The sequence below is a fragment of the Sceloporus undulatus genome, chromosome 5, assembly GCF_019175285.1.
Source record: "Sceloporus undulatus isolate JIND9_A2432 ecotype Alabama chromosome 5, SceUnd_v1.1, whole genome shotgun sequence".
In the NCBI taxonomy this organism is placed as follows: domain Eukaryota; kingdom Metazoa; phylum Chordata; class Lepidosauria; order Squamata; family Phrynosomatidae; genus Sceloporus; species Sceloporus undulatus.
This window is the reverse complement of record NC_056526.1, coordinates 147,289,916-147,306,470: the sequence shown is the minus strand read 5'-3', so window position 1 is coordinate 147,306,470 and position 16,555 is coordinate 147,289,916. Positions and strand designations below refer to the sequence as shown.

The 16,555-nt window shown below is 38.0% G+C and overlaps 1 protein-coding gene across 7 annotated transcripts in view; it reads right to left on the bottom strand.

The window, feature by feature from the left end:
- The window catches only part of TTC29 (tetratricopeptide repeat domain 29), a 139,039-nt gene extending 125,872 nt beyond the window's left edge, over positions 1 to 13,167 (bottom strand). For 4 of the 7 annotated variants that reach the window (XM_042470706.1, XM_042470702.1, XM_042470708.1 and 1 more), the window contains exons 1-4: positions 12,775 to 13,030; positions 9,317 to 9,358; positions 7,243 to 7,337; positions 4,456 to 4,539 (exon numbers count right to left, since the gene is read on the bottom strand). In XM_042470706.1, coding sequence (XP_042326640.1) covers positions 4,456 to 4,539; positions 7,243 to 7,331 — 173 coding nt within the window. In that variant the 5' untranslated portion in view covers positions 7,332 to 7,337; positions 9,317 to 9,358; positions 12,775 to 13,030. The other 3 variants (XM_042470705.1, XM_042470703.1, XM_042470704.1) reach the window with 3 other exon arrangements.
- Positions 13,168 to 16,555: the final 3,388 nt, after the last annotated feature.

Sequence of the window (16,555 nt, the reverse complement as noted above, 5' to 3'; positions counted from 1 at the left end):
AATTTACCTTCCAACTGTAAAAGATTAAAAGGCATTACTGGTAAAAATACCATAAATATTTTGTTACTCTATTTTATTGGCCTGGTTCAAATATAATGGCAAACCACTTTTTGTTACTGAGCTCCATATTCCTCCTTCAACAAGATAGAAAAAGCTTTCACTTCAAGTAAAGGGCAATCTCCTATTATATCTGAACTCAGGGAGTGATGGTTTGTTCTAATTACTCTTGGGCAGGACTGAGAAATAAAGGTAGAATGCAAAACCATACACTTCACTATGTCCAAACAAGGCCTGACATAAAAAAACAAGAGCAACTATTGAACACATCTAAGAAATATCAGACGAACATTAGCAATTCATTTTAGGTTTTCATACTGCTTTCATAATACACAGATTCTTAAGTTGGAGGAAAACAGCCTGAATGAATGAGTTCAGCATAAGATTTAAAAGCAGAAAAATTGTGTAAAATCCAGAACATCTGTTCTTTAAATTCTAGGTCAAACTTCCAGTTGCATTTTGTATCATTTTGCACACTGAGTATTTCCATAACAATTCTAGTCACACCTCAAATAAAGCACAGTTATTTACTTGTATCCTATGTTCCCTACCAAGTACTATTGAACTATCGAGAAATGAAAGCTTCAGGAAACCATAGGACTAAACTTAGCAAAAACAACAAGTTACATAAAAAAGTAAAACTTCAGTTCAGTGTTCTTCTTTATTAAAGTGTGTCTTTGTATTTCATCTTCACCAGAATGTGATGAGTTTTTGCAAGTAAAATTCTGTTTCCCCTACACTTGCTAATAGTCATGAGAATCTGTAGTTTGCACCTTCCCATTAAAAATGTATTGTATTTTTTGAAATTATTCACCCCGCCTTTTATCCAGATCATGTCTTTGAAAGGAGGAAGTAGATAATAAATGGAATTATTCATGATTTCCCATTAAATATGAAACTTTCTTTTGCAGAGTTTAGAAAATGGAACTTCTACATAATGTACAGAAGTTGATTAGAACTTTTTAACCTTTTCAAGAAAGTCTTCCATATTATACAAATGTGTAGAGTAGCTTTTTCACAGAAGGTAAACTATTCATTTACTATACATTCCTCTCCTTTTGTCTTTCTCTAATTACATTGATATGCATATCAGAGTAAAGGAAAGTGTGGAGAGCACATTAATTTGAATAAAAAAACACTTTCTTCCTTGTCTCTTTCAAACAGAATATATCCCTGAGAAACCATGTTGCTTAATGAAAAGACAGAATCCTGGTCACAATAAAGATTCTTAAGAATTATTTAGGCTGAAAAACAACACATACTTGCACAACACTGAAGCCGTGGAAGCATCTAAAAATAACCCTGTGTTTTATAACACTGCTTATGACTTGTACAACTTTTCTCATGTTAGCAGGGAATTTAGAGGAAAAGAGATTTTAATTATGCATGTTTTCTATTATGAAAAACATCATCTTACAAATTAATAGCAAAGTCTTGTGTGGCTCCAAAATGGTAACAGCCATATAGATGAAGGATGATATGTAGGATTAAAATACCCTCCAAATTTTGCAAAGTATCAGAAATCTTAAACCAAAACAAAAAACAACCCCCCACCAAAAAAAACCACCTTGTGGGAATGCCTCCCCCCAAACTGTCCAGTGAAGAGCATACCTGCTCAGTACCTAAAATATTCTGACTAAATGTTGTGGGGCCGGATCAGAAAATCAGAGGGAAAGGAAAGTTCAATATCTTATGCTGGAATGTCTAGCTTACTTCCATATGAACAAGACAACTCCATGCTACAACATATTTAAAACTGCACTTGCTTTTTTCACAATTTATATTTCTAAACATTGGAGGGGGAGGAACACTGTAAATAGGCAGGTATATGTATATAGATCAAATAAAATCCTAGAACTGGCTGCTTATTCACAAAAACCACAAAGAATTCACTATCATTAACATTACTGAACATCTCTTCAAAACACAGCTTTACGTATTAATATTTCTTAATTTATAAGGCATCATTTACAGGAACAAGAGTGTCAACAATGATGAGCTAATAGTACTTTAGCTTGTTGAGTTTGATTTTCAATGCTTTTAAAATGTTAAATTTATTTGGTGCCTGTCACAAGTATTAGAGAAGGTGACTTATAATACAACCCAATGCATTGTATACGACTCCAATGTCTTATATGTCCAACAGGGCTTACTCCATAGTAAGTCTATTTAGAACTTCAACCACAGTGTCCTACAGTGCCATCACAAAGAATTGGTGGCAAGTTGGGGGGAAATTGATGCATTCCACAGAATGAGGCAGAGGGGAAGCAGAACTGAATTTTGGTGAAGTACATTAAGTCTGTAGTCCTTTACACACACATTCAGAAGACAGAAGATAGCCCTCCTGAATTGTATGGGACTGACTTAACAGACATGCACAGAATTGTACTATAAATATTTTATATAGGGAAGTACAACCAGCATGTGGAGCCTGTTTGAGCAGGTACTTAATGCATAAGCCTCTGCTCATGCTAAAAGTGCAGTCCTTTATAGGTCTGTAATTCAGTGACTCTGGTGAGATTTACACCCAGGTAAGTAAGTACAGGACTGCAGCTTCAAATTCTACATTCAGCGCATGAGACTGCATACATTGAGGTATGCTCTCTTGCCTTTCAAAATTTATAATTCACACATTTAGGGCATATGTGAACTTGCCCTTTGTTTTACATTTCTATATATATACAGTAGATATGGTTTCTTGGTAAGGCTTTGTTTGATGGAAAATGCAAATGATTCTTAAAGTAGACTGAAGCCATGAGCATAAAAAAGATAAATCTTAAGAACTAAACCTATCTGCACTTTTCCACTCTTATCTGATGAGAAGGAAAATTGCCCATAAGAAAGTAAATTACTAAACTGGGGCAGCCCATTGAATCCAGATATTGAAATACTTGTACATCTCTGATTTTATTAATTCATTTTAAAGAAGGCTTTATTTTAAAATATTTCAGTATAATATTACTTAATGAGGGAGCTGCTATAAGGCAGCAATCCTATGCTTCTTTCCTCGAAGTCCACTGAATGGGATGGAGTTGCTTCTAAGAAGATAGCATATAGCAGTATATTATAATAAAAGCATCACAGACTCTTCACTGAAAGGCTGAGATTTCTACCCATGTTGAATAGCAATTATTTGGATATTAATAGTCTTTCTACATGTATATACAGTTATTGTATCCTTAATTTATGTTATTTTTTCCTAAATTATGAAGATTATTTGCATTATGCCCTGTTAGTAGCAATCTCAGAGCATGTTTGAAAGGAAACAATAGGTAGTACACAAGCCCCCCCCCCCAAAAAAAAGCAGAACAGGGAGAGAAGGGGCCAGAGTTCCATATTTATTGATGGGCGCAAAGAAGCTGCCTCCTGGGAGCATCAAGAGTGCAGGCTTTGGCACTGGACTTCATAGAAATGAAGACAGGTGACAAACACCAGGGAAGCTAGAAAAGAAATTCATGTTTTGAATGCAGTGATAGGATGGCTATCTCAGTGCTTTTTGAAAGTTCTCTTTGTTTCAGTAGTAAAGTTTTAAAACCTGTTTTATTTGAAAGAGAAAATGACTGAGGGGTGCATCTAGTGAATGAAACTGCCCAATAAAGAGACTACTGTTAAATACAAAGATAAATTCAAAATGGGTGAAATAGGAAATTTCAGAGAACATATGCTTCCGATTTGGACAAAAATAAATCACATATAGCACACACACAAACAAATATGAACAATAAAAGCACACACATAGCTTAGATGGCACTGATATGGTCTTTGTATGGAACAAGGCAATGAAAAATGCTAGACACAACTAAGATATTATTCCCTAATGTACTATTCCTGAACAAAAGTTGTGAATTGTTGCACTAATTTTAATGACAAAAAAAGGAAACACTGTTGTAATAAGGACTGGTACCAAAATGCTACTATATAGTCCTTTTGAAATAGTCTATATAAACTGTATCTCTTCTCTTGTATATCTTTTACAAGAAATGGGCACTTTCCATAGGCTGTTTTTGGACAGAGGCTTTCAGAGAAATAGCACATTTTAAAGAATCAGCACAACAAATTACAATGGTATCTTGAAAAGTAAAACTTTAGCCTTAAGTGTGAAATTTTGACAAAACAGCACAGAAAAATGGAGAGTTTTAATTACTGACAAACAATTAAATGCTGCAAATGTGCAAATACTTTGGTGAATCATGATTTAACAAGGCATTGAACTAAATGCTTTGATATATGCAAGATAAGTAGCAGTGAAACATAATTATTTAATACCAGTTTTAATTTTTAAATGCCATGTTCCTCAGAAAATTGCCTGAGGAACTTTAGATTTCAATGAATAACACCAGAAACAAAGAAAACAATAAACTTGCTGTATTAAAAATGCTTCAGAAAGACCTTACTTACGCATCAGCCTCTTGTTTTGACAATCCTTTGATATGCATGGCCAAATAATGATCTATGGCATCTTTGCCTTTGATCAAATGCATCCTAAATTTAAATTTTAAAAAAATAAAGAACACTGTGAGGTGACTCAGTGTCAAAATCTGCTACATATATTATGTATTAATCTTTGCTATGCAAAGATATATATATTAAAATATTGACAAAGTATTTTATCAAACACATACTATAAACACGTACGAGTATAGTTTTAACTCTTTGGTCTGTTGCTATTTCCAACCATTACTTTTTGCAGAAAAGCACACATGGATATAGCACAAGGTTCCTGTTATTCATGACTTTCATTTTCCCTGCACATGTAACAAATCTCATGAGATAATCCATGTTTTGCAAGAGTTGGAAAATAAGTGCATGTCTTTTCCCTCTTAAATATGATAATCAAAACTGTGCACTATTGGAACTGATCAAGACATGGTGTCATTATCATATTAGGTAAAACATACAGGGAATGCATTTGTACACAGTAAAGGAGGAGAAGTGGTGGTAAAAGAACCTCTACCTCTCAACCCCTGCCAACTCATGCCAGCCAGGGCAGATGGGCAGAAACCTTCCAAACCCTTCCCACCTCAGCCTTCCCTTCCCGCTGACATCTATGGTGGGGGGGGGGGATAAGCACAAAAGCCCCAAGATAAGCATGCCCCCCCCCCACACCTGCCAGCAGAATTTCTAGGAACATCTCAGGGAAATAAGGGAATTCTGGATCCAACAAATAGAAGTTATCCCCTAACAGGTATCACATGTATTCATCATGTTAGACAGCCTAATGCAGTGATGGCGAACCTATGGCACACGTGCCAGATGTGGCACTCAGAGCCCTCTCTGTGTGCACACATGCTGTCACCCTAGCACAGAGTTTGCCAGAGTTTCTTACTAGAAAGCCAGAGGGACATGGCACTTTGCAATAAATAAGTGGGGTCTGGGTTGCAGTTTGGGCACTTGATCTGTAAAAGGTTCACCATCACTGGCCTAATGTGTTAGGGCACTGTTATGTGTACTTTCAGTTGTGAACCTACACTTGCTGCTACAGTCTATAAAAAGAACTTTAATCTGAATTATCAGTTCTTCTCCAGCCCATCTCATTACCTGTCATTTTATGAACTTTTTCTTTTCTTTTCTTTACTTTCTGGCCCTCACTTCCCCCTATATCCTAAAACACAGACCCAAACTTGGGAACTGCCAGGTAGCATATCTATTGCTCCATTAATTATATGTTGCTAGTAGATAAAGGTAAAGGTATAGGTATAAGTACTCCCCGTTGACCAGATTGTCAAGTTGTGTCCATACATAGGGGGTGGTGCTCATCTCCATTACTAAGCTGAACAGCCAGAACTGTCAGAGACTACTCTGTGATCATGTGGTCAGCATGATTGCACAGAACACTGTTTAACTTCCCACCGAAGCGGTACATATTCATCTACTTGCATTTGCATGCTTTCAAACTGCTAGGTTGGCAGAAGCTGGGACTAGTGATGGGATCTCACCCCATTACTCAGTACCTGGGCCTCAAACTGCCAACCTGCTGATTTTGCAATCATCACAGTCAGCATCTTAACCTGGCAGTTGTATTGGAGCTCAATTTCTGTTGAAATATTTATTTATCTGATTTATATCATGCCTTTCTCCTGGCAAGTCATCCAAGGAAGTTTACAACAAAGGCAGCTTCTCGGCCTGAAACTGCCCAGGACTCCCAAGCCTATCCAAGGTGCTAAATCCTATTCCCAAATAAGGTTCAGCAACTTGAACTAAAAGCTGGAGAGGATTCACTACCCCACTAACATGGCAACACCCAGCCACCACTGTTCAGAAAATTATTCAAATGTGATTAATGTCCCAATGAAAAAAGATAGGCATATCCCAGTTAACAAAGCCTCTAATAAAGACATTTCTTTTAACAACGTTTTTGTACCCACTCAGCCTCCCCTTTTCTTCCTTGTTCTCTGTCTAGCTGGATGATTCCAGAATCTCTTACTGAACGTATGAAAACAGTAAATGGGTAAGCAGATAAGGCTGGCTCACCAGCTACATCCAGAATGTTTTTTAAAAAAAGCAGCCAGGAAAGAAAGACATTGTGTGAGGATGTGCTGTGGTGCGACCTCCCCATTATTACTTGTTCTTTCAGTGCAGGGGCAGGCATCTATCAAGGGTTAGGAGATTGCTTTACCCTCCTAGGTTAACTAGGATGACTGCCCCTCAAAAGGAGATATGGGGATAATTTTACAAGGCTTGAGGGCCCTGGGCAGTTTCAGGCGCAGAAGCTGCCTTTGTTGTAAGATCTCTTGGATCACTTGCCAGGAGAAAGGCATGATATAAATCAGATAGATAGATAGATAGATAGATAGATAGATGGATGGATGGATGGATGGACAGGTAGACAGATGGATGGATGGATAGATAGATAGATAGATAGATAGATAGATAGATAGAGATAGATAGATAGATATTTCAACAGAAATTGAACTCCAATGCAACTGCCAGGTTACTTTTTGTTTGAAAAAGGCCCTTCCTGGACCTAAAACAGCTTGGGAGGGATGTGACAAAATTGCCCCCTCATAGGGTGCGATGGAGGACACTGCAATATTTTGGGGCATTAAAATAAACACATCTGGATAGTGCTGAGGGCCAAAATATGGTACACAGGTCACACTTTCCCCAGCCATGTTTTGTAAGTTTAAAGAACCACAACCAAATATAGCAGTCAAGTGAAAGAAAGTAAGAACAAAACACACACACCTTGCAAGGCTTGGCGAAGGGCATTTCATATCTTCCTTACTTGGATGGGCTTTAGGGCTTTGTATAGGTACAGGAGGAAATATACTCATTTTGAACTAAAAAAAATAATAATGCAGAATACTTTATGCAATTCATTAAAATAGTTTTCATTTTTCTTAGGCATTCACTACATGAGTGTGCGAAACTATTAAACTGCCCCATCAAGTATGTACTATAGAAAGGGACAGCCATGATAGCATGTGTCAGTTTGAAAGTTGCACTTCCACAAATAAAAGGAGGCATGCTAAAATGTTACTTCAAAAGCATGTTGTAACTATTTATAAACTTCTAAAAATACTGAAAACATAGGAAAAAAATCTTTTAAAATAGATTTTTCAGGAAAATTTGAAATTTGCTGCTGTTGTTGTGTGCCTTCAAATCATTTTTTTTAACTTATGGCGACCCTAAGGCAAATCTATCATGGGGTTTTAATGGAAAGATTTGTTCAGAGGAGGTTTGTCATCGCCTTCCCCTGAGACTGAGGGCATGCCAAAGTCACCTAGTGGATTTCATGGCTGAGCAAGGAATAGAACCCTGGTCTCCAGAGTCGTAGTACAACATTCAAACCACTATGCCATATTGGCACTATAAATAGTGTGATCTATATTTTAAATGTATTTTAATATATATTTTAAAGAAAAACAGGACTTAAATGCATACACAAGTTACTATTTGTCTAACTGAATGAAACTGACTTGCATATGATTAATAAAGCAGTATAGCAAAAATATATTGTTAGCTAATATGTTGCAATGACAATATGATAGCTACCTAATACCATAATTAGTCTTATATGAGAAGGGATGTTATTTCTTTTAAGCAGAACAAAAAAAAAAAAAGCCCTAAGACAAAGCAGTCTAGCTTGTCATTTTGAAGTTCATAAACGCTAATGGGACTTTTTTGTCACATAGAGCACTGTGTTCTTTTTCCCTACATACTCAGCTTACACTTCCCACCATTAAAGTTACAGCTGCCAGTTCCTTCGTTTTGCACGTCTGTGATCTAAGAATGTTAGCAGCAGGAGCACCCTTACTCTTAAATTTGGTTTAATGTAGGTATTGCAAGCCCTGCTGGCAGGCCTCAAGGCACAAACTTTTAATGGAGGCAGAAACAAAGCACAGGAAAAATAGAAAGAAAGTTCTCTAATTGTTAGAGCTATTGCATAGAAATGTACTTGCCTTTAAAAGTACAGAACAGCTGATGTGAGATGGGAGTACATAATAGCAATCACTGAAAGACAACATATGCAACTGTGCAATGTTATAGCATGACTAATACAAACTTCATCTATTTGGAACTTCTGAGTGAATTACATGCCAAATGTAAATTTGGTCTCAATTAATAATTACCAGAAACCTTTTCTTCCTGTAACCACAACTTCTTCCTTTCCTCTTTCACCAAACCTGCCTGGTGGCCAAGATTAAAAGGGCTGTTGTTAGAGCCTTCATTAGTCTCTTCACAGTATTAGCTTCTTAAAACCTTTGTGAAGCATACTTTCACCACAAGTACCATGAATCTAATTTGGAGTGTAATTACTGTAGTGTTCTAAGATCTAAGCAAGGCAACAACAGCACCATCTCTTTGCTGTTGTCATCATCAGCCAGAAAGATTTAGTGACAGCGGTAGAGGAGTTGGAGTGGGAAGATTATCACGAAACTGGGAGCAATGGAGATCTCATAATGTTTCTAATTACAAAATTGAGGGTGTGATCAGATCAGGAATTTGTAATAAGCCAAGGATAAATCAAGCTAATGTGGGCCTGATCTGATCTGTTTCTAAACTAAGAGGCAGTACAGACTAGCATTTTCTGCTGGCCTGACTGTGGAGTAGGGCTGAACCGATTACAAGCCTGGCAGCCTGGGCCACAGCATTGAGGGGAAGATGCCAGTGAGGGAATGGGGGGGAGGGAGGGAGCCACAGCCTTGGCCTCACAAATGACTGAAACCACGAGTGCAAAGGCTGCGAATCTGGAGGGACCACTGTGTACCCTTTTCAAAGTCTGAAATGTAATAAACTCAAGATGATAAGAACTTACAGTTTACTGATGTGTAATTCTATGCTTGTTCTTCAAAGATCTCTAGAAAAGAACAGATTACAACATAAAGGCAAGAAATACACTTTAATGATTGTTGTATATGGCTTATTACACACAAGGAAAAAGCTTTTATAATTTCCCACACAAAAACGTTTTGTATCTGTAAGAACTGTGATTCCTACAAACGCAAGTTTTCTGTGTCTATGAACTTATTTCTTTCAGGAAGAATTTAGCATGTTACTTTTATATATACAGTATATTAATCTTTCTTTCCAATAATGCTCTCCAGAGAAACTATTTTAATTATCAACTGGCAAATGACCCTTCGATAAGCTTTGCTTGAAGCTTTCTAGCTTAGTGATTTACTATGGACAGATTCTTATTAATTATCCACATGTTAAATGGTTTCACACTATCTGCCAGCCACCTCTATATACCTGAAAACACACACAGGCAGCCTTGGAAGGAGCTCTCTATTTTATTTGCTCATTTTTAAAAAAAATAAATCTTAATTGAAGAATTTGATTTAGGTTATGTTGTTGAAAAATTGCATCTCAATTATTCCCATACCCTTTTCTTTTTTTCCAGGGTTTTCTTGCAGGGCGTTCCTGATTTTGTGCTGTTGTGTTTATACATTTCAATGGGCCAACTGTTATTAAAGTGAAGCATTACAGACAACTGGCAAAGTATTTCAAGTCTACAAAAGCTCACGCTACCAGTTTCTTTCTTTCAGTTAATCTCAAAGGTGCTACTAGAACCCTTTGCATACTGATTTTCCTCATCTTAAATGTGCTTGATTTTAAACAGGCTACCTGATAAAAAATCAAAACACTGGGATTTCTGAAAGCATCTTGTGCTTCCTTTGTGTTGTTCAAATACTTCATCCTGCAAGTTGGCACCAATAATTGCTCTCCAGAATTGGGCAATAATATATTTTCAGTGCAGTCCGTGAGAAAAGAAAGAAAGAAAGAAAGAAAGCCCAAATGACATAGGAAGTTCAGTGCCTCAGATTCTCCCTCTAACTTGCATTTTTCATCCTTACTCTTTCTTCTTTGACAGATCCATTCCAGCATCCTGAACTCCAGGGAAGATGAGGAAGAAAAGCATTGAGGCTGCATCAGCACTACAGAAATAAAGCAGTTTGATGCCACTTTAAAGTCCATAGCTAGGGAATCCTGGGATTTGTCATTTGGTGGAGCACCAGAGCTCTCTTACTGAGAAGGCTTTGCTGTTGTTAACTGCCCTCAAATCGATCTCGATCCATGGTGACCCTGTGGATGAGACATCCCCAAGACTCCCAGTCCTCTATTGCTCTGCTTAGTTTCTTTAAATTTATACCCATGACCTCTTTAATAGAGCCCATCCATCTATCATGCAATCTTCCTCTTTCTAGATCCTTCCACCTTTGCTAGCATCATTGTCTTTTCCAATGAGTTATGCCTTCTCGTCATGTGGCCAAAGTTCGACAGCCTCAGTTTTATCATCTTGGCTTCCAGGGAAATTTCTGGCTTGACCAAACTTTTGTGGTCAGTTGTATATCTTAGCTAGTTCTTTCATAGCTGGCCTCTCCATTCCTGATCTTCTGATTTCTTGACTGCAGTCTCCGTTCTATGTTTGATCCAATATACATGAACACTTTTAATATTCTTATTTCCTCATTGTCTAGGCTAAGTTCTGTCTGATTAAAAATAATAATTGTAAGCCGCTCTGAGAGCCATTAGGGCTGAAGGGCAGGGTATAAATGCCTAAATAAAAATATAAAAATTAAAAAAGTTCAAAATCTGAACCCAGAGAAGGCTAGGCATCCCGAACTACAAATCCTAGAACTCAAAGATAAAGCCCTGCTAGTCCAAACGCATCTGAGGGAGTAGTAAACTCAAGTCTCCTCTTGCTTAGCTTTAAAACTGAGTTAAAGACCATTCTGTTCAGGGAAGCGTTCCCAGACATTTCTTGACTGACATTTGATGTTTATTTTAATCTGCTGTTTGTATATTTTTGTTGAATGATGTTGTGTATTAATTTTGTTTATATTCCATTTTCTAGGATGTACACCACTGGCGGGTTAATTCTATTCTATTCTATTTTATGTACAGCGCTGTGTAAAGCTGCTCTGTGGGCCTTTCATAGAATCACAGAATCATAGAGTTGGAAGAGGCCACAAGGGCCATCCAGTCCAACCCCCTGCCATGCAGGAAATCCAAATCAAAGCATTCCTGACAGATGGCCATCCAAACTCTCTTTGAAGATCTCCAGGGAAGGAGACTCCACTACACTCCAAGGGAGTGCGTTCACTGTCGAACAGCCCTTACTGTCAGGAAGTTCTTCCTAATGTTGAGGTGGAATCTCTTTTCCTGTAGCTTGCATCCATTGTTCCGGGTTCTAGTCTCTGGAGCAGCAGAAAACAAGCTTGCTTCCTCCTCAACATGACATCCTTTCAAATATTTAAACAGGGCTATCATATCACCTCTTTACCTTCTTTTCTCCAGGCTAAACATCCCCAGCTCCCTAAGTCATTCCTTGTAGGGCATGGCTTCCAGACCCTTCACCATTTTAGTCGCCCTCCTTTGGACACGCTCCAGTTTCTCAATGTCCTTTTTGAATTGTGGTGCCCAGAACTGGACACAATATTCTAGGTGGGGCCTGACCAGAGCAGAATACAGTGGCACTATTACTTCTCTTGATCTAGACACTATACTTCTATTGATGCAGCCTAAAATAGCATTGGCCTTTTTAGCTGCCGCATCACACTGTTCACTCATGTTCAACTTGTGGTCTACTTGGACTCCTAGATCCCTTTCACACGTAGTTCCATTCAGCCAGGTGTCACCCATCCTATATCTGTGCATTTTATTTTTCCGCCCTAAGTGCAATACCTTACATTTCTCCGTGTTGAATTTCATTTTGTTAGCTTTGGCCCAGCTTTCTAGTCTATTCAGGTCATTTTGAATCTTGATCCTGTCCTCTGGGGTATTAGCTATTCCTCCTAGTGCCGTAAATAAATAAAATAATAATAAATAAACCTACAGCACTTTATAAATGAATAATAATAATAATAATAATAATCTAGGAAAGCTCATGCTGCCAACTTCTTTCTTTCAGTTAATCTCAAAGGTGCTACAAGACCTCTTTACCTACAAGTGTTGTGGGCCTTTGTCAGAGGGTTCAGGTGCCAGAATCATCTACAGTTCCCAGGATTCCACAGCACTGGAGTCATGGCAGTTAAAGCGGTGTCGGACTGCATTAATTCCAGTGCGGATATAGCTGAGAGTGACAAGGCGCAAGGCATCACCACAAAACCCACTTCAATGGAAGGGCTACAAAGTGGGCTTGGGAGGAGAAAGAAAGAAAGTCCTGAGGGGCCAATGTTTCCCAATGTTACTTCAGAAAGACGTCCCACCAAATCCAATGGCAGCTGCACCTCTCCAGGCATAACCTTCCCAACAACCAGGGCCACCTACCTACTTGCTACCTTAGTGCCTCTTTCCAGGGGCTCAGAAGTCAGTACACGTGTCTTCTGAATGGATCTGTACACGCGTCTTCTGAAGGAATCTGTACACGTGTCTAGGCACAAATCTCTGCCCCGTCCCCACTCCCCCGAAATAAAGAGGCTCAGCCCAGCCGCGGAAAAAAAGGGAAGCGCACAAAGCTCCTTTCCTCCCATAAACACGAACTAGGCCTCAGGCTTCACTACTCCCACAGAGAGAGACGCCTAAGTGTTACCATGGCAACCTCTCAGCAGCGCCGGGGAAAGGAACGCGAGGTCCGAGGAGGAGGAGCCGCGTGACGTCATGCGGAGGCGGGGCCTCACCGTCCCTTCTAGTTCACTTTCTTGCCCTCAGAGACAGGTGCAACCTTTTAAGTTGCCTGGAGGGGTTCTGAGGGTGAGGGTTAAAGGTTCCGTTTGGAAGCAGGGACAGGGGTCCAAAACACAAAATAATAATAATCATAATAATAATAATAATAATAATAATAATAATAATAATAATAATAATAATATAGTCATTATATATAATAAACATATAATAATAATATATTATTATATAATAATAATATAACAATTATATATATAAATATATATATTTCTTATATCCCACCTTTCTCCCAATGGAGGGACTTAAGGCAGCGAACAAGTGTAAAACAATAGAATTTTAAAATAATGCAAAATATTAAAATACACACATATATATATTATAAAAAACACAAACAATGTTAAGGATTAAAACAATTATAAATTAAAATATAATATATTAAAATACAAACCGTTAAAATCTGTATAGTAGACTTAAGTCTAAACCCCATCTTGAGACTGCTTTAACTGTCCTGGCTCAGTAGTGCTAGGGAATCCTGGGAATTGTAATTTATTGTGGCACCAGAACCAGGGTTGGGGAGTATTATTATTATTAACCTTTATTTATTAATAGTATTATTATTATGTTTGTTTGTTTATACCCCTGCCTTCCTCCCAGTACAGGGACTCAAGGCAGCTTGCAAATCTAAAACAGTCCAAGTTAAAACTTGCAAAATGCAAATTAAAAAAAAGCAATTAAACAATACAATTAAAAACATTACATTATTAAAATTTAAAGTTTAAAACACTTCAAAACAGTAGTGGTGATTTTGGGGTTATTCTGGAATAAGAAGATTTTTTCCCCTTAATGTTACTCCTACTTCTATTATGCTCCTCAATTAAAAATAAAAATACGCTGTTTGCATGTACAATATAATAACAGGAATAAGGAGTAACAAATGTGTTTTGTTACTCCTTATTCCTACTTCTGTAAAAACCTCTTACTCCTATGCTCCTTACTCCTACTCCCCAGCCCTGAGCAGAACTCTCTAACAAAGGTCCAAAACACACTGCAGGAATAATCCAGTTTGACACCGCTTTAACTGCCCTGGCTCAGTGCTAGGGAATACTGGGAATTGTAGTTTATTGTGGCACAAAAGCTCTCTGACAGAGAAGGATAAATGTCTCACAAAACTCGAATTCCCTGAATTCCCTAGCACTGAGCCAAGGCAGCTAAAGCAGTCTCATACTGGATTATGCCTGCAGTCTGTTTTGGACTAAAGAAGGCTAAATGTCTCACAAAACAACAATTCCCAGGATTCCCTAGCACTGAGCCAGGACAGTGCGTTTTGGACCTAGGTTTATGGTTGTGTACCTCCAAGTCCATGGCAAACCCTAAAGTGAACCTGTCATGGGGTTTTCTTGGAAGATTTGTTCAGAGGAGGTTTTGCCATTGCCTTCCCATGAGTGAGAGAGTGTGACCCTATTTTGTTTACTTTGGAAATAGGAAGTGTTGTTGTTGTTGCTGCTGCTGCTGCTGCTGCTGCTGTGTGCTTTCCAACTTATGGAGACCCTAGGCAACCCTATTATGAGGTTTTCTTGGCAAGATTTGTTCAGAGGAGGTTTGCCTTTGCCTTCCCATGAGGCTGAGAGTGTGTGACGTGCCCAAGGTCACCCAGTGGGTTTCCATGGCTAGCGAAGAATCAAACTCTGGTCTCCAAATTGGTCCAATGCTCAAACCACCATGCCATGCTGTGCAAAGTAGTTAGTGCTGTTTTAAACAGAGAGCAGATAGCTACTTGTGAGATATCAAGACAGAAGTGGAAATTTTTCATCGGTGGGGACTTTTTAAAAGTTCTGCAGCCTTTTTAAAAAGAAAAAAAAATCCCAAAATAAATCAATATTTTTATTTAGAATCATGAATAAATGTTAAGACGTTCATATAGTTACTTCCCCCAAAATTATTTCTAAAAGTTGTGTAAGAGGAAGATTTATGTAAGACTGTATAGGATCAGATAATTGCAATCCCTAGTCTTGGTACCCTTTTCTGTTCTTTTTATCCAAATTAGTGTTTTATGTCTGCTTGACACTGTTATAACTTTCTTTATTTTGCTAATGTCAATGGTTTCTTCTATTTTTATTGCTTTTTTCCCTGCTCTTCATAAATTGGCAAAACCAAAGAGTCCAGGTATTGCTGATAGTTCGGGACCATTTTAGCTCCTTTTGTAACAACTTCCATCGTTTGTAGCGACCATCCATCGTTAAAATTGGACCTGCAACTTAATTTACATATGAGAGCCAATGTGGCACAGTGGTTTGAGAGTTGAGCTATGGCTCTGGAGACCAGGCTTTGATTTCCAGCTCAGCCATGAAACACACTGGGTGACCTTGGGCAAGTCACACATTCTCAGCCTCAGGGGAAGGCAGTGGCAAATGTCCTCTGAACAAATCTTGCAAAGGAAATCCCCTGATAGGTTTGCTGTAGGGTCACCATAAGTCAGAAACGACTTGAAGGCACATAACAGCAACAACAAAACCACATACTGTATTGCTAAAAATATGCACAAAGTTAAGGTTAATAATAACATTAAACTCTATGGAATTAAAACCATACAAAACAAGGTTATTGAATATTGCAGTTTCTGTTGTCATGTGTGTCACTTTGTTCTTTGCACAGAACTAGCCCATTTTGCTCTGTGTGAAATGAGAAAGACTTTGCAAACTTGGAAGAAGATGAACAAGTGAATGAACTCCAGATGTTGAGGTTGACATTGTTAGCCTCTATATTTGTATTGCCAGAGCAGATCGGATGGAGTTGACAGATAGGTTTGTAGTAAGGCTTGGCTTTGTATTTGTATCCTTATTATGTAGCCTGTTTTTGCTAGTAGTTTCTTCTGTGTCCACATGGGTAAACTATGGATATCTATAGCTTCAATTATAGCTTTTTCCTTTAAAATTGCTTTTAAAAGCTAATGAAATGCTGTTATCATCCCACGTATTTCCTCAAAACATCACACTCTCTGATATTTCTGTTTCAATTCCTTCTGATACACACAGAGGAAAATTGTCTAACACAGCATACTGACTATACTAATTACTGTATAGACATACTTATGTCCATATGATTTCATTAAAAGTTACTGGGATACTTAAGTCATTTCTTTTTCAAACAAACGTGCTCATTTTCTTGGTTTTCCTCTGACTGATTGGCAAGACAGCCTGTTTACACCTGTATAAACAACAGCGTACTTACTAAAGTAATCTGTCTCTTCTTTCCAATGATAGACATACTTTGTATTGAACCTTACGCAGAAATGTCTGTGCATCATGTGTTCCTTTGTTTAACTTTCTGTTTGAGGAACGTGATGGCGACAGTAGTGCCAGCAAAGATCAAACAGACTTTCTATGTAGAAATCACTGAAAGTATCTCTAGTCTTGCTTTTCATTAATAT